The sequence below is a fragment of the Triturus cristatus genome, chromosome 6, assembly GCF_964204655.1.
Source record: "Triturus cristatus chromosome 6, aTriCri1.1, whole genome shotgun sequence".
NCBI classification, from domain to species: Eukaryota; Metazoa; Chordata; class Amphibia; order Caudata; family Salamandridae; genus Triturus; species Triturus cristatus.
In genome coordinates this window covers 1,808,491,790-1,808,516,868 of record NC_140589.1, presented here as the reverse complement: position 1 = coordinate 1,808,516,868, position 25,079 = coordinate 1,808,491,790, and the positions used below count along the sequence as shown (strand labels likewise).

The 25,079-nt window shown below is 46.4% G+C and overlaps 1 protein-coding gene across 1 annotated transcript; it reads left to right on the top strand.

The window, feature by feature from the left end:
- Positions 1-5,266: 5,266 nt before the first annotated feature.
- On the top strand, positions 5,267-22,948 carry LOC146822055 (sperm acrosome membrane-associated protein 4-like). Its single transcript, XM_085609421.1, has 3 exons — positions 5,267-5,423; positions 8,657-8,758; positions 22,205-22,948. The coding sequence occupies exons 1-3, from the start codon at positions 5,372-5,374 to the stop codon at positions 22,405-22,407; spliced, it is 357 nt and encodes a 118-aa protein (XP_085465547.1). The 5' UTR covers positions 5,267-5,371; the 3' UTR covers positions 22,408-22,948.
- Positions 22,949-25,079: the final 2,131 nt, after the last annotated feature.

Sequence of the window (25,079 nt, the reverse complement as noted above, 5' to 3'; positions counted from 1 at the left end):
TTGGCGCAATGGTGCTGTCTTTGCCTAGGTCACTTTTCTTCTGGCTCCGGCCGTACCTCCCTGAGTGCTCTTGTTATCCTCTGCTCTCGTTAAGTAATGTGGGTTGGACCTCTTTAGTGCCTGGATGGGAGTTCTCCTGGGGTCCTTTTTCTTCCAGGGGTTCTGGGCTTGTTTGGCCTGGCCAAGGCTTTTGTCCTGTTGGTGGTGTTCGCCTGGTTGCGTCTCCATTGGTGTCTGCTGCTGCGGTGGTTGACTTGGGAAATGTTGCTCTTTGATCCGTGTTATGCCTATGTGGACGCGGGTTTTGTGTCCTGCCCCTGCATCTGGCTTTCCCTTGATGGTTTTTGTTTCCGGGGGTGCTGTTGGGTGTCCGGGGGTGCTGGAACTCTCTGTTCTCCTCTTCCAGTGTGAATTTGTGTCCTCGTCTTTTGTCCCTGGTTTTGGTGTCCAGGGGCCTGTTGGCTCGGGTGGCTCCCTGAGAGTATTGACATGGCTTGGGCTCATTTCGCCCTGCCCTTCTGTCCCTCTCGCCTTTGGTGTGTTTCTGCCTGTGGCTTTTTCTCCCACTGCGCTCCTGTTCCTGTTGGTTCTTCGTTGTTCGACTGAGCAGGGCCTGGTTGTTGGCTGGCTGGCTGGCTGTGTGGCCGCCTGGGTGCTCGCTTCGGCGGCTTGCTTCCTTCTTATGGGACGTTCCTGGGTCGGGTTGCTTGGTCCCTGTGCGGGGCGGTCTCGGGCCGCCCCGCTGTATTTCCCTTACTTCCGGACTCTGTGTGTTTTCTTCTGCTTGGGGTACTCTGGTGTCCAATCGCTTCCTTTCTGATGGCTTGGCTTTGGGCCTGGTCCCTTCCGCTCTTCGGACTACGTGGGCGGTCCTTTGGGCTTTCCGCTTTTCGCTGTTGGCCGGTTGGGTCCCCTTGGTGGCCGGGTCTCTTCAGTGTTGTTTCCGGCACCTTCCTGGGTCTGTTTTGCCTTGTGCCTGCCTAGGTTCTCTCCTTGGTGTCACGATCCCTTCTGGGGGATCCTTGTGTGACTGGGGTCCGTGTCTCACCTGTTTCTCTTCTTGCAGGTATGGTTGTGGTGGCCCTCGTTTTTTTGGTTGTTCGGTGGGTGTGCTGGTTTTCCTTTGCTTCCCTTCTGCTCTTGCGGTTCTTGCCAGTCTGTTTGTTTGCATCTGGTTCCACTGCCCCGTTCCTCTAGTGATTTCGGCTCTCTTCCAGGTGGTGGTCTACCATGCGGTGTTGCTGTGTTTGTCGGACTGCGTCTCTCTTTCTGCTGTGGCTTTTTTGTTGGGTCGCTGTGGTGGGGATGCCCTCTGTTTATTCAGTTCCTCTCTCTGGGCTTTTGCTCCCCTCTCACTTTTGGCTATCTGTTGGGCAGCCTTGGTGTGTTTGGCCCGGCTTGCTGCTTTCTGTTCTGGGGCCTGTTTGCTGTTGCTTTTGGCTCTGTGCGGTCTGGTTCCATGCCTTCTCTGTCCTTCTTCGGCCTTTGGTTGGGGCGGATTTTCTAGCGGCACTTCGTGTCTCGGGGGTCCGCGTTTTTGGCCTTCCCGGTATTTTTTTGTCCCAGGCTGGTTCTTCCTGCTCGTGGTTGCCTCTCTCTTGGGTGGTCCTTCCATTTGTCTGGTCTGTTGGGTTTGCCCTCTTTAGTGGGCATCCCATTCTGGTCCGTTGGTTTCTTGTGAGTTTCCATGAAGCCGCTTGGCTTTGGTATATGCTCACTTTGTTAGTCATGTGGCGAGGAAAACTAACGAGGAGGTAATGTCCCGGTTACTTACCTGTAATCTTCATTACTCTGAGTATAGTCTTCCTCGCCACATGAGTTCCCATCCCTCCCTCCCTGTCTGGCTGTCGGCTTCATGTTTATGCTTGGTAGTTTCAGGCTGATGGGTTGGGCCAGCCCGCCTCTTATAGAGGTCGAGGGTGTAATGGGTCGGCCATATTGGGAAGGGATTGGAGGCATGGGAGGCTGACTTTTTTGCTTTGGAGGGTTCTGGTGTGGAGCTGAAGCTCACTTTGTTAGTCATGTGGCGAGGAAGACTATACTCGGAGTAATGAAGATTACCGGTAAGTAACCGGGGCATCTGTTTCTTTCAGTTAAGCAGAGCTATAACGGCTGTGCCAAAACAGAAACTAAAAATAATTCTAACCATGCAACACAAGCATACACGCCTTACTGCACATGTTTTACATTCGAACTCTGCATGGTTTTTTAATGAATCGAAGGGATTGCCTCGTAGCTGTTTTATGGTGTTTGTATGTGTTTCTTTGCATATTTCAGGAAGTTCATGTAGTGAGTGGTGTCTGTTTCTATTGTAGTTATATTTTTGTTTGTGTGTGAAGAGCCTCTTTGTGTTTCCTTGTGGAATTCTCTTCATTTTGTGTTTGTGACTTAATAGTAAATTTCAGTTTGTCCGCGTTGCAGTCCATGTTTTTTTTATGTATTTGTGTGAGATTCTGGACTTTTTGACTTGTGTGCGTTAATCTGATGTTTGTGTGTTTTCTTGAATGTGTATCATTCTACGTTTGCGTGTTTGTGCTTTTCTGTTTTGTGTGTGAAAGTGTTTGCCCCTTTGCGCACAGCTGTCACTTTATAAAATAATACATGCTGGTGCCCAAAACTTTGTTCAAAGCCAGCAGACTGCACACACGAATGTCATCATTGCCAGATATCAAGAATGTGTCTGCATTCCACCTCATGCGTCATTCTTCCACCGCCAAGCATTCTGCCCCTTTATTTTACACCTGTGGGGGTTTTTTTTAGGTCGAGACTAGCAGCGCGCATGTGCTCCTTTGCAAGGCATGGTGCTTCTCTGGTCCCAGTGGTAATTAGTCATCTTAGTCCCCTAGCCAGTGCTGTTAGTTGCGTCTCTGGTCACAGTGGTAATTCCTCATTCTTAGTCCGCGCTGCTCTGGCGAAGATCTGTTGTAGTTCGGCACAAAGATGTCCTTGCATACCCCCCAGGGCCGGACTGGGAACCAAAACCTGCCCTGGCAAAGTGCTTGGCTGGCCCCCCAGGGCTTGGGGGTGCCACCGAGCTCTTTGCCAGGGCCGGTTTTCGGCCGTTTTTGTTACAGGGCCGATTTTGCAGCTATGCTGCAAAAACGGCCCTGTAACAAAAATGGCCCCCAGGGGCCCAGAACCGGCCCCCACCCGTGCGGAGCACCAGGGGATTGCCCGGTGCCCGCTACGGCCAGTCCGGCCCTGATACCCCCACAGTCAGCTATTCTGCCTATGCTAACTGTAGAAGAGCAAGAAACAGGACGGGTTCCTATAAAAAGTGCTGCACCATCTTGAGGTGAAACATGCCTAGCATCGGCCATAACGAACTGCGTTACGGGACAAATTGTTTTTTATGGATTCTGGGTAACTTCATCAACGAAATTACACCATCTAAAATATTGTATTAATAAGGATAGCAAAGGTGCTATATTTGATTGATGTATTTCCTGAAACTGCTTTTAGCATACCAGATATTACATGATTTGTTCACTATGTGGTTTCCTCACATATCCCCTTATATTTTGGTTAAAACATCTTGCATCTGTGAATGCCTGTTTAGCAAAGAGATGCTAGCTTCTTCAGCGATACTATAGTTAATTTGTAGCCAGTCACTTCCGTTCATATAGATCTCAATACCCAAAGTGCTTTGCTAACATTTGTGTGCATGTTTTGTTCATTGGACCATACCACAATTTCCAAACACTGATCGTTGCAGATTGCCCAGCTCTCCCGTGTTGCTGCATTGCTCTCTCCTGCTTTTGCCTCGTTTTTAGCTGCACTATGAATTTCACCTTTCTCGTGCCCTCTCTCTCTCACACACTCTTTCACACACACATTCTCTTTCTCAGACACCACACTTTCCCAAACAGACCTATATATGAACTACTTCTTAAGTTGTTTATCAAACACATTCTTATGCACACGTTTTCTCTCAAACACACGCAACCAATTTATACTCACACACACATTTTTCTTGCACATGATTTCAGACACCCCCTCTCTTCTCTCACACAGTTTCACCCTCACACACACACTCTCTCACTAAAGCTCTCTCACGCACACTCTCTCAGCTTGCCCTATCTGAATCGTTCCATCACCGGTGACCCTCGACATTTTGAACAGGTAAAATAAAATAATACCTTTTTCATTCTTCATTCTCCCCTTAAATATGTTGCTTTAAGCAACCCCCAACTTTGGGAAGAATTCCATGTTAAGAACAGTAGATGTTGCAGTGCCCAGTATAATGTACTGCATGGCTAAATACTTATAAGGTCCCAAAGGCGAGACCGATTGCATTGCAAATGCTTGTTGTCCACCTTGCTCCTTCGCCTCGTAAGTACATGGGGACTGCAGCCGCAGAAGCCTCCCGCCTTCAGCCTTGAGCGCATTGGGAGGATGCCGGCAGGGACAGGGGGCAAGCGGAGTCCCTCCTGAGTGAGAAACAGCGCTTCTCCTCAGCCGTGCACAAAGCGCAGACCCGCCGCCAACTCAGGCTGATGGGGCTGTCGAGCCGAGCGCACGGTGGGAGCGCTCGAAAGTTAAGAGGCGCTGTGCGCGTCCAACTCAGGCCGATGGGACTGTCCAGGCGAGCGCGCCGTGGCTGGGAGCGCCTGAAAGTTTAGAGACGCCTGCGCGTGCTCATCTGCTGTCCGGGGGCAAGCTCCAGGCACAAGCTGCAAGACACGCTGTGCGCGTGCCCATGTGCTGTCCCGGAGCAAGCTGATACACACGCCGTGAGCGTGCACATCGTCGGTCTGAGAAAGTGCACATCTCCTGTCCCCCTTCCAAAGTCAAGTCCGCAACAATAGATCTCGCTAGCGAGCAGCTTCGCTGCGTCGTTAGGCGAGACCTAAAAAAACACCGCGCTGCTTCAATACTTAAGGGAAGCGGTAATAAGGAATACATGATAAACATTCAAAAAAATAACTCAAAGTTTAATGAAAATACAACACCATCAATAGAGTTGAAAATCAGAGCGATCGTAAATGAACAAACCACGTACGAGAGAGTAAAACAAGAAAATGATTACATTAATAACTGATTAGATATGCACAAACGTGGACATAAACCGATAACGGGAAAAAAAATCTGCAAACGAGCGCAGCACCCCAAATAGCGAAACTGCTGCATGAAATAAACTGAGGAACAAACGTAGCGCCCAGAGAGCCCTGGACCCGTGAATTGATAAACCGCACACACCGTCACGGAATCAATCACCGGCATTTAGTGGGGAGGGGTCAAAGGCATAGCGGCCGGTCGGGCCCCACCTGAGGGTCGGTTTATAAGCAGGTCCTGCCCCACCCCCTTTCATTGTTACCGCCAGTTTCCTGAGCTTCGCTTGTACACGGTTCTCTATCCAGCTCCTAGAAGCATGAAGACCTTTCTCAGCGCCGCGTTCCTGCTGCTCTGCAGCCTGGACCTGGGTAAGGACGGGGCTTAACAAAGCGCCTTTGATGATGTAGCCCTTGTTGTGGGTGGTGTATACGTAAAGAAAGATGCGCCCTCGCCGCCAATGTAGGTATATGTCGTTCGATGTGAACTTAAACAAAAAATCCGCACAACTCTGAACCGCCTTGCTTCCCACCAGATAAGGCATAGTGGCACCTGCAGCCCACCCTGGGGGTCCTCATTAACTACTGACTATAAGCAACTAGGTGACCTTTTTTTGTCCCAGGGGCCTCTACTCTTAGAGAGGGGGGCCTTTTAAATGTTGTTTTGATTGATCCCTCCAGCCATCGACGTTGTTCTTCTGAAGCGTCCACTGCCCTCCCCTGTTATAACGCGGCCTTCTGCCCCGTCATGTTCGTTTGAATCCCCCAAGCTGTAAAACGCGATTTCTCAGGGCCGTGCGACCGGTGACACCGCACCGGGTGCAAACTTAGCGTGGGGGCGCCTGTTTTCTAGTTAATATGCCTGCTGCAAAGAATGTGTACCATGCCAATCAAAAGGGAATATAACATTAATAGGTCAGTGGGTTACTGCTTTCGTTAGACTTCCTTTGTTACTTTCAGTTTACACTTTAAACTCCTAATGTAAAACAGTGAGCTCTTTACTGTCATCAAAGAACTGAAACGCAGACTTCAATCTTAAATTGGAGCGTACTGGTTTTGTTTTTTCCCCCAGACTTTTATTCTAATGTTTCACAAAGGATTAATGTGGGCAGAAATCATTTACCCCCAACCGTTGTGATACGTTTCAAATCCCGAGTTTGCGCTTCTCCAGACCAAGCCCCCCTAAAGTATACTGCCCACCGGTATGGAGGGCATGTCCATCCCACCCCTTGTAGACCTCGGTCTTCTGTAATGTGTGATTTTTGATTGCCTCTGTAATCTGTGAGTATTGTAAAGTGCTTGGACATCCTTCGCTTTGATAACTGACGCTATAAAACTGATTAACTGCACCTGAGAGGGTGGTTATGGGACTGTTAAAGGGTGGTCGGGCGGGAATCCATTGCGGGAGCGCCAAAAAACATGTCGCTCAGAGCGACGGCGGTGCTACACTGCTTGACTTCATCCCATTGAAGCTTTTTAATGGGAAAACAAATCCTGAACTGTTTGTTCCAAACCAGCCCCATCGCCACTAGTTGTGAAACGTGGGGCTCTTGGGTCAAGTTGGATTGATCAGTAAGGATTTACAATTTTTTTTGTTGCAGTTTTATATAGTACAAACTCGCCTTGAAGATACTTTGTATGTACGTTGTGGTCACCCCAAGTGTGGTGGGGGTGCACTGGGCAGCCTGACGCCCCACACCTGACCCTGCCCTATGTCCTTGATTTCAGGTGTGGTTTTATTTGTATCTTTTTCGTCTGCCTTACAGCCGCAACTTTTTTTGCAAACTTATTTAAAGTGTTAATTCCCGATATAATAGGGTATCCGCCGTCTCGAATTGACAAATTAAAAATGGCCAGTGCGGCATGACGTGGGCTTGGTTCTTGGCATGACTTTTGAGTAGAAACCTTCCATCACGATTGAATAATCAAGTAGGCCGGAGTCACTTTTTACAGAACTTGTAAATCCCCTATTGCACCTGTATGGTACACCTTGACCTCTATTTAAAAATGTGTCACTTGTACCTTTGCACCTTGTGTTTCCTCCTTGTAGGTGGAATCATTGACGGCACCCATCCAGGGGACCTCGGTAAACACGAATAGGCCATATTTTCTTAGAGTGGAGATCCTTAGCCCCGGATAGGGGCATTAACGGATTCTTTCTTGGTCCTGACAAAGTGCCGCCCAACCATGGAGCTCTCAAGACAAGAAACATGTTGACCAAACTAGTGACCACTTCTGACTAGTAGCTATCCTGGTACCTGAAGACCATATGAAAGCACCACTGTTTTTACTTAGTCCTGGTACCATTGCATATAAATGTTTTTAGGTTACCAATACCAGAGCCGATTTTGGTCACAACTCGCTCGCCAAACTAGTTTAATTCCCACACTTGCATTAATCTACACGGCATCTCCAGATCAAAGAAGCCCGTAGCACCGTCGGGCATTGCTGCGCTGGCCCGAGTGTGTTCAATGACGAATCATGATACCCTAACGGGTGTGTGAAGGCACCAGGATCTGAGATTCAGCTCTTCCGGTGACATGTACCCTAGCCATCGGATTCAAACTGTGCCCACTTGGCAGAGGAGGATTTACCCTGGTATTGGCAACAAATGAAGTGTTTCCCGGGAGGAGCTAGGGTGTTGGGCCTCAGTAAAATCTCGCTCTTCCTTACCTCCAATGATTAGAGACGCATACTAGTATACACCATACTTCATCCCCCGATAGCTTCTTCCAATGTGTGGATTGGCTTGGTGGCATTGAGGGTGGGGGGCTATGGGAACGGGATATTGGCAAACGATTGGAATGAGGCCCACATGGGTCCAAAAGAGGTGGCGATTAAGATAGGGTTCCGCTTCGTGCAGCTAAACATTCTGCATAGAACCTATGACACCAGAATGCTGCTGACTGTAGTTGGTGGGGCTGATAGTCATAAGTGCCTCAGAGGCTGTGGGCACAAGGGTACATCAGCACACACGGAGTGCCACGCCTTGCAGACATATAGGAGGGTGGTGCGGACCAGGAGACTGTCATAGGCCTGGCGCTGCTGCCAGAAGGGCACACAGCATCTGTGGACTGCGTTTTTCTTGGCAGATCCTGGAGTAGGGAGTATGGGTGGGGGGCAGGGGGCGACAGGACTCCTATCATATGCTTGTTACAGATTTACCATCCTGTGTGATGGACTCTGCGTTGCATGCCACCAACTGTACTGCAAACTTCTAGGAAATTTGGGGGCTTTTGTGTTTGTGTGGGGCTTTTTTTTTTTTTTTAAATTTTGTTTGTTTAATATGCTGTGCCAAACAGATGGTATGGATCACTTTACATAAGCATGGGGAGATTAAGTGATTTTCCCAGAATCGCATGTTGAGCTGACGCTAAGACTCTAATTTAGAGCAGTTCCAAAGGCGGCAGCTCCGGTCCGTTATGCCACACTGCATTTGATCCCACAATCCTTACAAAGTCGGTTTAGTTTACTTGCTGGTGTGTATGGGGAGAGGGTGACTTGGTCGAGTTTCCGTAAAGTCTAAAACTTGTCTTGTTCGCCTGCAATGTTGTCCAGTGCTTTGTGGCTTCTAATCTTTTTTTTTTTTTTTTCTCCTCCTTCAGGTGAGGGGTTGGATTGCAGGCAGTGTGACTATCCGTGTCTGGCCATCACCACTGCCACCTGTGGCCCCCTCCAGACCTGCGACACCCGCACAGCTTCTAAAGGTAGGTGACGGAAGCCTAGCGCCCCTGGCGGCTGGAATTGCTTTTTATTTTTTAATTGTAGGATCAGTGGGTAGGAGTTTGGTCTCTAATAGTAGGAAGTCATCTTCTCGGTCACTGTAAATGTATTAAGCCCCGGTTGGTTTCTAGATCACGTGCCTGCAGTCTGGTCTCCCCGAGCACGTGCTGTGTCTTTGGTGGGTGCCATCACTCCAGCATGCTGCTGATTCTCTGGTCGTGGCTCTGAAGGCTGAGATATCACGTGACGTGCACGTGGTTGTATGGTGTGGCTCCATCCGCTGTTGGCATCTTTCACCCTTGTGCAGCTCGGCCCAACCCAGTATCACCCATTGCTTTAAGTGGAATGGAAAACTCGGGGGTACTCAAAGGGGCGTGACCCATACAATTAAGGGCGTGTCTTAAACACAAGCTAAATCTGTGCTTAGCGGCCGCCCAACTGGTATTTTGCTGCTTCTGTCATTGCACCCCAGGGGCGCAAGTAGACCTGAACTGCGGGGGGCTAACACTCTCAGCCAGGGCTGGCCTAGCACTGTGTGGGTGGCAGGAGCTCATGTGAGTGCAGGTGGCAATGCAACGGTGTGAGAGTAGGGTAAGAGGAGTGACTGCAGTGTGGTGACTGCAGTGTGGGTGAGGACCATATGAAATTCGGCGTGCATGTGAGTGCAGAGTGGCAATGCAACGGTGTGAGAGTAGGGTAAGAGGAGTGACTGCAGTGTGGGTGAGGACCATATGAAATTCGGTGTGCATGTGAGTGCAGAGTGGCAATGCAACGGTGTGAGAGTAGGGTAAGAGGAGTGACTGCAGTGTGGGTGAGTACCATATGAAATTCGGTGTGCATGTGAGTGAGGAGTGGCAATGCAACGGTGTGAGAGTAGGGTAAGAGGAGTGACTGCAGTGTGGGTGAGGACCATATGAAATTCGGTGTGCATGTGAGTGCAGAGTGGAACAAATGAATGCATGTTGGTGATGGGCTTGTTTGAGTGAGATTGCAGATTAAGCAGTGAGGGGGGGGACAGGTGAGTGTAGTGTCACATAAGTGCAGGGGGAGTAGTGTGCTCGTGCGACTGCAGGGTGAGCAGTGTGACAATAAGGAGGGAGTTGTCTGAATGCAGGGTGCATTCCCAGACACTCGAAGTAAATCTGCATGCTATTGATGGTGTAGAGTTTCAGATGTAAGTTAAACTATTGCTATTATGCAGGGCTTAAGTGTGGACTGGGGGGGGGGGGGTCTCTCTCGGAGTGGTGTAGCTGACTTAATTAAGGGTTTGGCTTAAAACATTTATGCTAGAAATCTGTGCTCAGCATAATGTGCCGCCCGACGGGTATTTTGCTGCTTCTGTTATTGACTCCCCATAAGTAACATTACTCCTACAATAAGCCAGGACTATTGGCTTTGTCAAAGGTTGTTAGTTGCGTCAGATAACTATACTACACGCATACATAACACTATGGCTTAGTTGTGTATATAATATTGAAAATGCTTTAGTTCTTGCGCAAGAGGCTGTGGCGTAATAGCTAGAGCTGCCAACTTTGGTGCTAAAGAAGCAGGTTTGAGTCTCCGCGTCGGCTCAACATCCTGTGTTTCTGGGTAAATCACGTTATCACCTGTGCCTAACAAAAAATAAATGTAGATGTCCTTGTTGGTGCTCATGTAAAGCACTTAAAGTTTAGCAATTCAGAACTTCAAAAATATAAGTTGCACCAAAACAGTGACCTGCTGCAGAGTTAAGATATATTTTTTTATTTTTTCCCATTCTGAGTGTGTCTGCTTTTAAGATCTGCCGGTGCTGAGCACCAACAGGCCTCGGCCCACTTAAAGCGCTACTATAGGAAATAATTAAAGGGAACAAAGACAGAAGTCACATTACAAATGAATACATACCTTGTTTTTTAATCTATAACCCTAGTTAGTGTCAAGACTCGGTCTTTGCAGGCTCTTTAAACAACACATGGCTGGCATTTACCTTTTGTCAACCCTACTTTAAATTCCTTTTCATGAAATGCATTCTCACAGTACTGCAAAGCAATAGGCAGATTGGGGGGGCAGGGGGCACTGGAACCAGAAAAAAACAAAGACTCTATAACCAGTTTACAAAGGTATGTAAATATACAAATGGGTTTTAACCCCTTCTGTGCCCCTACCCTTTCCCCGCCCTGTGCCGGGCGTTGAATTAGCGGGCGGGGTTCATGACGAGATAGTCTCGTCATGGGCACTGAAGGGGTTAAAGACCAGTGAAAAACTGGGCGTGCCGGAGATGAGACTCCAGACACTGCCCTGCCGAGACCACAGCAGCTCGAGTTGAGACACACCAGGGTATGGGGGCTGAAGCCCTTTTACCCCTATGGGCGTTGCACACCTGTTGCACCCAGATATATAATACAAGTAACATTGCAGTTACAACAAGCCAGGCCTATTGGCTTTATTAATGATTGTTAGTTGCATAAGACCAGAGCAAAAACAATGCTTCATTGTATAGCACATTGAAAAGGATTCAGTTCTGAAAGAACGGAGTCACTTTGAAGGTACATCCAAGGCAGCGAAGGGTGGTACTGCTGTAGAGCTAAGATTTTATTTTCACCCTTGGGGTGAGGGCAAAAATGGAGAGCTTCCTAGAGACCCTTCTCAGCCCCTACATTATAGGACTACTGGTGCTGAGCGCTGGCAGGACCTGGACCACTTAAAGCCTGGCTATCACACAGGCACCGTGGTTCAAGGTCTCTGCTCCCTCTTTTGATCATTTGTTTTCTTTCTGGGTTGGCCTGAAGATCCTAATGGTTCTTGCCACAGCACCTTTTTACACTCCTGGGTGACTTGTAGCGCTCTACAAATCGACTGACATTAAATGGGTAGGGGGGCAACACCACTGAGGGAGATCGAAGGTGGGGGGGGGGGTGAGGAGAGTAATCCTAGGCAAGTAAGATATCTGGTTGAGGGTTCAAGAGTGCAAATTCGTTTTGAAACATCTGCAATCGCCATATTAAAATGTTGGGCACATTCCTGAGTAGCTGGAAATGCTGGTGATTTTGCAAAGGACTTGGAAATTCTGTTTCAGGAGGACGAGACGGATCTGCCAGCCCCTTATCATGGGGGTAAGGGGCTCCCGCTTTTTTGTCTTCCACTATAGGGTGAAGGGTTGTAGTATTTACAATCTGATCATTATGGTGACCCTTTTTTCCGTATCTCCATTTCCACTCTTTTGTGGTATATTTTTTTTTCCACCCTTCTCAAACCCTCTCCTTTATCAAAATATCATGTGACTTCCGCCCGCTGCTTCCACCAGCTTCTCGTTTTTGCTGCCACTCGACCTCCGTCATGCTCTTTTCCACACACCCCTCCCTTCATTTCGCTTTTCCTACCCTGTGCAAGCCTCTGGTTTGCTCTTCTTCCCACCTCCCTTTTTTGGTCTGGCCTAGCGCAGCGCGCATGCGGTGCTCTACGGGGAGGCCTCTTGGAATCACTCCAGACTTCCCGACTTTTCCATGTGGTTTTTCAATTTCCACAAATACTATTGGCCTTTGCGTTTGGCTTTCAAAAATGAAAGCTCGCAATTGGCCAATGGCGGGTGCATGTCCCACCTTTTCTCTAAATGATCACTCCCGTGGCCTCCAGCTGTCGGGAGTGAGCAGCAGCCTGCCAGCTGCATTCCTCCCTTGTCGTGGATCATGTTACAAATTAAACCTAGCGCGGTCACTTTCACTTTCACAGCGCATACTTGTCTGTGGTTCTTTTTCATGGTCACTCCTTTATTTGTTTCTTGCTCTTTTTAATTTGACACTATCTCCCATTGGTTTATTTGATTGCATGCACGTTATTTATTGAATTACAATATCTTCTAAGAAGGCAGCACACTCCTGCAAGGCAGGCATAGTCTTGTCAGCTTAGTAGACCGCCGCACTCCCGGAGCATTACTGGATGGTATATCAAGGCACCCTACGCTTCTACTTTTGGAGCATTACCGGTGTGTATACTTTGGCCATTACGCTTCAACTTCCGGAAAATTACCGGTGTGTTTACCATGGCACATTTTTGGAGCATTACCGTTGTGTTTTCATGGTACATTACGTTTCCCCTTCAGGAGCATTACTGGTGTGTTTACCATGGCACACTATGCTTCTGACACATTACTAATGTGTTTTCCATGGCACAATACTCTTCCAGTTCTGGAGCATTACCGGTGTGTATACCATGGACACTATGCTTGCACTACCGGTGTGTATACCATGGCACAATACGCTTCCACAGCATTACCCGTGTGTGTATACCATGGTACACTAGGCTTCTCATTTTGGAGCATTACTGGTGTGTATACCATTGCCTTTACGCTTCCACATCCGGAACATTACCGGTGTGTTTACCATGGCACACTATGATTCTGCAGCATTACTGGTGTGCATACCATAGCACACTACGCTTCCATTCCCGATTACTGGAAATGTTCCACTTCCAGAGCCTTACTGGTGTTTACCATGGCACACTATGCTTCCAGTTCCGTAGCATTACTGATGTGTATACCATGGACACTATGCTTCCACTTCCGGAGCATTATCAGTCTGTATACCATGGCACGCTACGATTTTACAACACCTGAATTATTGAATATGCATGCGATTGCACTTCTGCAGTACAGACTGAATATATATATATATATATATAAAAAGACGTGGATAGGTTCCTACTGTGTGAGGGTAATAATTGGGGCCACCGTAATTAATTGGCAGGGGATGGCAAAATATGCAGCAGGTTTGAGTAAATGTGTGGCAAGAAAAGACCAATTAAAAGGCACAATGCCCCACATTTTGTGATGGAATTACTTCATTATTTTGCAATTTTGTGAACATGCTAACACGGAGCTTTGGATTCGCCTCATTAGTACCAGTGTAACACCCAAATATAGCAATAAGCAGCACATAGGTGATCAGTCAGGCTTTGTAAAGGGCTTTCAGAAGCGCTGCAAGGAAATGCATGGGTTATCGGATTTCATCTTCTGGCAGTGCCACATAATTCAGTCAAGAGTTAAACTAGGATAGGCCCACGTGATATTGCATTAAACAAATCTGTGCCTGGGCCACGGGATGAACAACTAGGAGGAAAGATTGCAGGCTTTCTCCCCTGGTCTGTTACCTGTTGTGATTAAATTCCATTTTGTGTGGGGCATCTGATTTTGGTGAATACCATTCCTGTGGACGAGTGCCTTCTCTGGGTTCTTAGGTCTTCACGTTCTGGCTAAGGAGCAGGCTTATGTGTGGCCCAGTGGGACATTTTTAAGTCATGACTATGGCCACTGCAAAATATTCTAAAGGAAACCTCACCAAGTTATTGAAACATATCTGTTAAGTAGCTTAAATAATCGTAGCACAATAAAATCGCATTGAATGGAATCATGTAATGTGTTCTGGAGTATTAATGTTCTTTCCAAATTAGTTATGAGATTTAATTTAAAAAACGTAATTTATGAATTTCAATTTTTTTGTTGCTACAACCTGCTTGCAGAGCGAACACAATCATGAGTTACCAATCTACAAAATCACTACGGATAACAGAAATATTTGCAGTGCGCAACACAAATGCTCAAAGACCTTTTGAGGGAAAGATGGGGCCCTTATATGGTGCCCTACTGCATTTTGATGTTTATTCCTAGCTATCACGTGTCCAGCCTGACAAATCACAATTTTTATTTTCTCAGCAAATTTCATTTCTAAAGGTATATCATTAAATAAAGAAATGTGAGGTACTCAATTATAATCTCAAAGTTTGTTCTCAAAGTTTGTTATGATATACAAACCTACATTTCTTCATCAACAGCTTTATTTCGACAAGTAATATCATAAAAGCGCATTTACACATAGTAACACAATTCAATGAAATACATATAAGAACAAGTCGTAAAAAAGGTTTTTAAATACAATAAATAATTAAAAATGTATTAAACATAATCAGCTTTGTGAATAGTGTAGAATTTGGTACCGGTGAGCCCTCCAGCAAGGCATTAATAAAGAGCTCCAAGTAAGAGGCCCATCCTCCACATTAGCTTTAAATAAATCACCTGGGATGCCATCAGGTCCGGGGCTTTTGCAGGTACGATCTTATTAATTGCTACTTCGACCTCCCTTTTCTCTATCTTAGTAAATGGGGGTTGTACAGAGTCAATGGCTATATTCCCAACTCGTGGGCGAGGATCACCTATTTGCTCGTCCCCTACATATAATTTAGGGAAGTGCTCAAACCATTCCCTATCTGTTATGTGGTTGGGAATTTGGTCCAATTCACATCTGGAAAATCTTCTCACTAAAGACCAGAAGAGCTCAGCATTTTTTTAATGGCACGCAGTTTTTAGGCTATCCCAACGCAGCTCTTCCCAATCTTTCTTTGCAGCTGCAATGGACTGCCTATAATGCAGTCTTGCCAGCCGAACATCACCCGGATTATTAGTTTTAATGGCAAGGACCAGGCTGTTTGTGTTCTTTTTTTGGTTTTTTTTAAATCTACAATTCCTATTAAACCACTTCTGCGCTGGCTTGACACTCGTTTGACTTTTTTTATTATGGTCAAGAAATAAAGAACCTATCGAATCGATAGTTTCCACGTAGACTTTCACTGCTGCAGCAGGGCCTGCCCCATCCCTGCAAACTGCTGAGAGCTTAAGAGTCTGGTCAGCAAGAATTTCCTCAAGGGTAATAAGTTTTGAGTCACTCAAGATAAATTTAGGCCATTTAAGAAACCTTTTGCAGTTAGATGGTAAAACTGTCTTGGACAACATACGCATTTCGGGAGTGGGTATGAACTCTTTACTGAGCCATGTTTCCCGCATTTTAAGGGACACAACATTATGATCGCTATTTATTGTTGGTATAATAGCCATATCTATGACTAATTTCCATGCCCTCCTATCGATCATTATATAGTCTATTCTGCTTTGGGAGGGGACCCTATTGAAGGTATTAGCTCCCAATACATCGGAAATTGTGCGTCCATTGGCAGCTCTTAGCCCAAATTCTAATGATAGAGCATTTATTTGAATAACAACTGGTGACCATCTCTTCACTGGCTTGAGTGACAAAGACGGAACGCCCCATCTGGCGTCCTCATCCTAAATTCCCAGGACGTCATCAGTTGCAAGGGGCTCGAATGAACAATTAAAATCACCGCCAACCAAAAGAAAGGAGTCTGAATGGCAGCAGTGGAGCAGGTCGGAGAGGGCAGAGATAGTAGGAGATTTTGCACCCCCTTGGGTTCCCCGTACATATACATTAAAAATTTCCCAAGTATAATTGCTCCTGGAGCACTTGATGGATAGCCGCATTACATCCAGTGTGGAACAGATATGCTGAGTTATCTTGAGATTACGTTCTGCCCTAACCCAAACCATAAGTCCACCAGATGGGGCAGCCTCGGCCCACCGTGGTGGCAGGAACAAAATAACAAGAAAAACCCGACTTATACAATGGCTCAAGGCTCCAGGTTTCCTGGAACATACACAGGTCATAACCATCAATAAAAGCATTCCAGTCCGGAAGAGAGCTTGCTGCGCAAACCTGCCACGTTCCACGACGCAAGCTTGAGATGGCTAGAAGAGTCAACCCATGGACCTGCGATGTTTAGGGGATGGACCAGATGTGAATCAATGTTATTAATAATAACCCTCTGTGTTGGAATAACGGGGGTGGATGAATCTAGACCCAAAGAATTTGGTGGTGTTGTGGGTTCAGAGGTATAGCAACTCGGGGATAGCGAAGGACTGGAGCGAAGGACTGGAGGGTGCTCCACCACTGCCCTGGAGTCAGTCAATCAGCCTCCAGGGTGCTGAAGCGATTTTGAATGACAGTAGGATCTAAAGGTGGTATAGGTCTGAGCCAACCCCCTTGCGGGAAACTCCTCCCATTTCGCTGGACCAATGTCCACCCATCCATTGGTGAGGTGAAATGACCAGGGGGATAGAAATGGGTCAGGGGGAGTGAACGTATGGATGTTCCTGTGCTAGGGTGTCTCCAATTACAAATGAACTCCACTATTTTGGGGTCATTGAAATTAATTAAGACACAGTCCCCGCTAATATTTTTGGCCAAATGGCCTACCCATGAGACCCTCCTAACCATAAGAATCTTGCACACTGTGTGTTGGCAATGGTCTATTTTTATTGAGCCAATGCACAACCCTATTCTTTAAAATGGTGGGAGATTCTACTTCGTGGGTACTCAATTCGGGGACCCCTGTAAGGATTACCACAAAGGGAGAAGCCTCCAGAGGTAAATTTGGGACATTATCCCTCCTGGTAATCTGGGGGGAGGCAGTCCTCCCATCCTCCTTAGGTTGGGATATATCGTGCCGGGGGGGCTTAGTAGCAAAAGGCACAGCTGTGCCCATAATAACATCAGAGGAGGCCTGGTGATCTATAGACAATACAGGGGGATTATTTAAAGAAGCTGGAACATTTTCTGCTCCAGGAGTAACCAGTAATTTGGGGGCCCTATGGTGAGGGACATGCTTTAAAGAATCTACAATTCCCCCAAAACCTTGCTCTATACTAAGTAAATGCTGCTCAATCTTAGAAATTCTGTCCTCTAGGGGACGGAGGAGAAGCCTAATTGCATCATAGAAGTTGGACATCTCAGGGGCCCCTCCCTCCGTTTTATCATCTATGCTGGTCCCTCCATTTGCAACTTGGTATGCCATTCTGGTGGATAATGAATGGTCTGAGGATACAACTTTATTTGCTGACGCCGCCAAAGGGGGTTGCTTTTGCAAAGGCATACTAGAGTTTTTAGTATGACTTACAGCCAACAGCTTCTTTCTACCAGTCTTGTGCTTCCCACCATTATTAGTACGGGGCCCTTGCTTGTTTTTTGGAATGGCACCAGGATTCCTCTCGCGTAATTGCCTGGTGCTAGGCTCTGGCACTATGCTGGAAGCAAATGGTAGCAGACAGGGCGATGTCAACGAATCTGAGACCGTGGACTGGTCCCCCATAGATACAGCAGTTGTACCACTAGGTGTTATATCTATAGTTGGAGAATCAAGATGTGAACAGGGAGCATCATCACCGTTTAGGACTTGATGATCAGGAGACTGCACAAGCGCAATATGACCCATAGAGTACCTCCTTGCCACCACAAGGTCCTGCGACGTTCCAGCAATGTGATCTCTTGGTCGATGACAGTTTACCTTGGTGATAAATTGGTCCATAGTTCCTGAAAGATGGACATTGGCCCCTCTGCCTCTAGTGTCTTTAGGGGGCATTGCAGAACCAACAAGTCAAGCAACCACCAAGATAAGCAGAGTCCCGGCCTTTTTTTTTTTTTTTTTTTTTTTTAATTTATTTTTGTTTTTTTTAGTCTAAGGAATGACCTCCCTTGGGCTAAACAGGTGACCTGATATGCTTGTGTCCTTTCCCCGGCGCTACCTAACAGTGCTATTGCCAGATGCCGTGGCTGGGAGATAATGGGAATAAAAAATTATTGATAGTCAATTGCCCCTACACCAACTACTCCCAATTGGTGTCAACACGTGGGGGGGGGGGGGGGAAGACTGGACAAGACCAGGTATAATCACAAAAGAAAGCCCTAACGGCTATACAGCACAAGAAATGCACACACAGCGCTGACCCGTTAGAAATGAGCTCCCCAGTACCTTACGTCCTTGTCAGCAGCAAATCTTCGTTAGGGGGGGGGAGGCCCAGTCAGGTACGGTCAGTGACGGGCAAGGACGGCGCCGCCCGCGCGCATCCCGCGCTGCGGGGCTCCTGCAGGGCCTTTGAAAGGCCTAGATGCTGCCGGAGATCGCCATCGGCATGCGCCCAGTGCCAGGGATTCTGGGGCTTGTAGTCTGGGTGGCCGTTCCCCTCACGGCGTCGGCGAGACTGGACTGCAGGCAAAATCTCCCCCTCGATGGCCGTTCCCCTCACGGCAGGAAAGGAAGGCAGGAAAGCAAAGGTACGTGTCAGCCGGATTTCAAAAGGCGCGTCACCTACATTTCACCAACACACATCATATCAACACACCACTACATTCCACACCATGCCAGTGCCCTTATGTCACTACATTAAGCACAACTTGCGCACAAACTTTACAGTACTAAACACAGCAGCTACATTGCTCTACAACATACCTTAAAAACATTGCCTATATCTGGCTAAACACATAGGGTCCCCAAGGCGCGACCTATTGGCTGTGCCAGTGATTGTTTTTATTACTTTGTTGCTTCTCTCTAGTCCTCATTATCACCCATCCCACTTCTTTTGTTCCACTTCTATCCTAGTCTCCTCCTAGATTTCTTCTACCTGTATTCCTAAAGACACCAGCAAGTGATAGATAATTGTGAGCCCTGCACTTTAATAGACGGCTAGTCTGGAGACCGACCCTACAGGACGTGATTAAAGTGAGTGTCAAACACAGCTCCAGTCTCTTTTCTCATAAGCAGGGCCAGACTGGCTGTAGCAGGCACCGGGCGTTTCCCTGGTGGGCCGCTAGGGTGGGGGCCAGTTTTGGCACCCTGGGGGGCTGCTTTTGTTACAGGAGTCCAGCAATGGCAGCCCCCTGTAACAATCGGCCAAAACCGGCCCTTGCAAACTGCTTGCCCACACCCCTCTCAGCCCCCCAGGGGGGGGCAGGCCGAGCAGTTTGCCAGGGCCGGTTTCTGTTGCCAGTCTTCCCCTACTCATAAGCCAAACTTTTAAAGAAACTGTGTAGCAGCTTCTTGTCCTATTGAACCGGAAACCCTTTCGTCTCAAACCCGGAAGACCAAACACACCTTCCGGAAGCATATTGCAGAATCGGAAGAGATTTTCAGCCGCTGATAAAGTGAGCTCTTTCTGGCAGGTTAAGGGGACAAGGCCCCAGTGAAGTCGCAGCGTTACCTTTTTCTCCCAGAAGTTCTGCAGTTCAACAAACTTACTGGGATCCCTCGCCCATCCAGGCCTAACCTCCTACTATAGCTCACATACTCATTGTGCCTCCTATTTTAGCGCCATGATGCCTGTTTTGGGTCGTTGTAATGCTTTACAAGTGACCCGTTCCTACAGCTGGGAAATGAGGATTTACTTTCCAAGGTCTCAAATCTTTATCAAAACCTATCTTTCTTAGAGAAACCGTCATGGACAAATTAGAAATCCTTTGCTCATAAGTTTTGTACCCGAAAAATCCACTCTGCTCTCGGTGCATTTGTGTAAGGTAAACCTTTTTTAGTATTGGATACAAACCTGAACAAGGAAACCAAGATGTATAGGGAATTGGTACATTTTAATGGCTAAGGGCAAGCACAGCTGTGTCAATATCGCAATGACCTTTACATACTGCCCCCCCCCCCCCCATACACACCCCAAGACCTTGGACATGCTTTTGTGTCTTTGCAGCTGTAGCCAATTTGCCAGAGTATAGTTGTCAAGTGACTTGAGGGCTAAAGTGACAATACTAAAGGGTGCATTAATAAAATGCATTTATGGAGGTAAACGCCCTGCATCTCCCTACATGGCAGATGTTGGCACCCCCATTATGCAGTGGAAGAGGCAGCCATCACTGGGATGAGTGGGTTGTCAAGTGAGATGACAGTTGCTGCTTGCTCGCCACTGGGACATAGCTAATACGTTTTTGATTAGAGAGCCAGTGAAATTAGGAGGTTGTGTGGCCATGGAGTTTTCTGTAAAATTAAGCATTTGGCACCTAATCATTTGTTGCATAATCTGAGCAGGAGACAATTATACATATACAGATGGATGGATGTGTGAGAATTAGCAAAGGATTAAAGTTACTAAAATTGCAGCCGCACAGATTGGCATGCGGTGGAAGGCCCTTGGCAAAGGTTGACTGGACAACTTTCTGTTGCTTATTGCTAGATTTGATTGTTTAACAGGTACAAATAGGGTACTCTTTGTAAACAGTGTGAACAGGTATAAAAATAACAATCCAGTAATACTGACCATCACGCACTATTAAGACCCCTATTTTGGGTCGGAATTTGGTCCACTCCAGAATTGTTACACTACAAGGTTGGCTTAGAGGAGATTTTGAAGTTGAACCAGCATTGGAGAATTCTGTGGCTTAGGCACACGTGTCTATCTCATTTCTGTCTCATTTCTATCTGTAGCCTCAAAGAAACTACTAAACAACCTTTTGGGCCTACATCCAAAATAGCATGTTATATGTTCTACCCAACGAATCCCTAACTAGGTTCCTTTTGTTTAAGGACATAGCAAATTTTGAGCCCTTTCTTGATGCGGTGCGCCCACAATTAGCAAAGTTTATATATGAAGTTTAGATATGGTGTACTATACATAAATGCAATTGCGTCACGTTGGGCTATTAACAACACTGGAACAGGGAATGATCTGTGCTCTTTATTCCCAAACAAGGTTAAAGAAACCGATTTGCATGTATTTTTTGTAGTTCCATATATGTCAAGCCTAGAAAGAAATGGATCAAACCAATCTGCATAAACATGGGAATTGGGTCTTGTATCGGTTTTCAAAATTATTTCAGCTTCTCTGCATCACTACCAGTTGTATTCAGTGTCAGCACATTTTACTTGCCATAAGCTTTCTAAGGGCCAAATCAGGATTGAAGTTGTGATGAATAGGATTAAGTATTTCCAGGGCAACCATAAATGAATTCGGAATGCTGTAGACACAATAGGTACAAGGGAGTCTTGCCCTTGGGAAATGTTAGTAAGAAATTGTCAAATTGTCAATTTAATGTGTTAGGGATGAGAAGCACAAATAAATAACACAAATAACTAGTTTTATATTCGTGTTTATATTTTAATGCCCATTTTAAACATGTTTTTAATGTAATGGTAACAGGTCATATACAACACCTTTCTTTTACGCTTTTTCTATTTAATAACCTTGTAATGGTATTGCTGCACTTTTGCATATGGAATTTGTATGTGTTTATATGTAGCATGGCCCTCTGATGGGGCTTTGGTCCAGTCTATTGCTTGGGTAGGAAGGGTGTGGTAAGTGCCGCTTGAGGTCACTCTGAGCTTTAAAGTGGTGGAAACAAAGTGGGTGTTTAACAGGTACAAATGGCCTACTCTTTGTGAACAGGTATAAAAATAACAATCCAGTAATACTATCGTAATTTGCTGCGTTACACTACAAAATGTTTTTTTTTCTTACTGCATAATTTACTCCATACTGCCACATAATTAGGCCCTCCCCTGCCGAATAATTCCAGTGGCCCTGCAAAAAGTTGTCCATGCCAGCTGCTGGCAGGCAAAAAGAGCCCCAAGCATGGCCATCTGATGGGGCTTTGGTCCAGTCTCTGCTTGGGTAGGAAGGGTGTGCTAAGTGCCACATGAGGTTGCTCTGAGCTTTAGAGTGGTGGAAACAAAGTGGGTGTTGTAAGGGGGCACACCTCCAGCTTTCTTAAGTTGCCCATCCATATTTCACTGTGATCTGAACTCATCCAGTCTGATTTTAACCATTTTTATTTCTTCAGGTGCAATAAAGATACATGCCAAGGGGTGCCTGGATGTCACCAAGTGTCTTAGTAACGAGACCAACTCTATTCTGGGCATCGATTACACGGTCACCCATTCCTGCTGTGCCAGTGACCTCTGCAACCCTGGCACTGCTGTCAAACCCTCTATGCTGGCTGGACTCGCTGCTCTCCTGCCGCTGGTGTTGCTAAAGCTCCTCTGAGGGATCATGATGGCTTCTTGGCACTTTGAGATGAGACGTGGGCGGGGCTGATTCGGGAGAATAGCTACTCAGTCTGGTGCCTTGAATGTGAACTACACTTCTCTTCTCCGGTTTGTGGCCTGAAATGTTTCGACTGTTAACAGTTCCATTTTGTTCCGATTATTTGTAGTTCTTCTAATGGACCTTATCTGGAGGAAACCGAACCTTCCTGAACCGTGTGCTCTCAGAACCATGACATGCGGGATGAAGGCAGCAGAGGGCGAGGCGCCCACCCGGCTCCAGTCACTCATTGAATCAGAGCAGGGTCGGCTGTCCTTTGAAACCGCAATCTGTACCCATTGCTGCTGTCCAGTCATCTCTGCGCCTCTTCCTTCCCTGTTTGGTGCCCCAGCCCCTCCTGCACTTGCTTGACTGCAATGCCTTGCTTTGAGTTGCACATGTACTAATGTTTGTAGCACATGTAGTGCTTAACACGCAGTCTGAAATAACTGCATGCTTTTCAAAACTTTTTTTTTTGTAATAAATACTTTATTAAATTATTTATGGGCGACCATTTTATTTACTGTGACCTGTTGATGCAGTCTGCCACTGGTGCCTACTTGGAATTAATAAGATTCAGTAAATGAAATGTAGTCCGTGGAATTGAAGTCTTTTGTAAGATCTAGCCAGATTGTGTCACTTTCCAGCTAAAAGCATTTGATTGTGACTGAAAGCGAGCCAGTGGCGGCCTCTTCTAGTGCAGTGGCTGCTTCCTGGATCAGGGTAATATGAATATTCTTTGACTGTTTCTCAACCCAGAACAGCTGCAGATATGGCCTGGAGTTTCGGTTTCATAGTCGTCAACTCTGCAGTAGAGGTGACTAGATGTGGACTTCCAGGAGCCGTCGACTCTTTCAGCTGAATATATGTAGTAGGCAAATCTCAAACATTTTTGTTTAATTGGTGCCTCTGGATTGAAGAGGATGTACTTCTGGTTGGGGTTAAAATGAGTTTATGGGTCCCTCTGAGATTTTGAGTAGATCTTAGACCAAGAGTCATGAATTTTCCGCCTCAAGTGGGCTGCCTCCAGTGATGGAAGATCTGGTTCGAGTCTGATCACCTCATGAGGGGTGGAGCTTAACTTAAATAGAAGGCGAGCATTTTGGATGTGAACAGTTCTAATTTCTTTACTACCTTCATTTGATATGATCTATCTGTAAGTAAGCAATAAGTTTGCCCTTAAAGCAGTTATGGGGGGCCTGATCACACCCCCTTCATATGCTTGTGCAAACTTTTTTTTAGCACTTTTGTTACGCCGGACTCCTAAAAATGTGTTTTTTTTTTTTTGTTTTTTTTTTTGTTTTTTTTTACAAAAAAGGCTTAATTCTTGGCCAGGTAAACAAATGTTTACTGCCTCTACTTTGTCTCCCAATTTCCATGTGAATGTCTGGATTCTTCCCAAAGGCTATGATTATTTTTTTTACTTTTGTTGATATTCGCGACAGGCCTTTCATCTGGTTGTAATCATCAAGAGCAGCGAGTTGATGCTGTAATCCAGTTGTCTGAGCAGATAACAAGTTTGTCTCCGTATGCTAAATAGCTAACTGAGCAGTGATCTACTATTGATGGAAAATGCAAACTGACGTCCAACTAATGCAGCACTCTTAAGTGTGGAATAGCATATCGATAAAAATATGATGGGCACCATCCGCTACAAATAGTCATACCATAAAATCGAGCAGATTCTTCCTTCTTGGCACAGCAGCGGAAGCCAAATTTACAATTGATGGAGCTACTTGGGCATTAGGAACAGATTGAATAAACCGCAAGGCCGGCCTTAAATTAATGTGTGGCCTGATGAATCTCGCTCTAATAGGGCGGTAAAAAGTACAAAGGAAAACACTGCATTGGACACAGTCCATCACGTGGACCCACTCCTGTCTCTGTTCCATTGGCCTCTCAATGGGTGAGCCACCATTAGATGGTCTAAATTAAGATTAAACCCTTGCTCAAATGAACCCATGGTAGGGAGTCAAGACATCGCTCCGATGCGACTGCAAGCCCCACACCGGCTTGGTCTGCATCTAGGACTTTGGATGTAGTGAAATTATCCGATGCAGATACTTGGCTTCTGCACCCATTTCTCTGAGCTTCAACCAGAGAAGTTTGCCATTTACCTTTTGAAGGCAAATGAAGTATCCACACCACAAACCTCCAGTGGTCTTCTGAGGAGTCCACTTGCTCTGATTCCTGCTTCGTATACCGGCATCTGGTTGTTACAGGTTATCCATTCTGTTAAATGTAACGATGGGTATTGAATTAAGTTCGCCTTCTGCATCTAGGAGGGCTATCGGAGAAGTTTGCTGGATCTATTGGCTTCCCTTTTTGTGTAGTGGTTTTATTGACCTGTGCCATGACGTGGGTACATCTCCAGACCGCAAGACCAGATCGAACACCGGCTTTAGTATCCTGCTCCAACTCTGGATCCGTTTTCATTGTAGCAGTCGTGATCCCATTGTGGCCTAAGAGTTCTTACTTTTAGTTATTGGTGAAGCTGGTAGTTTCACTGACTGCCATCCCCTTATCGTACTGATGTCATTCAAAAGTATCTTGTCTCGTATAATGGGATTTGACGAATGCAAACAATTATCTGATGGTATCGAGTAGTCTGTCTCTCCTATATGAGGAGAAGC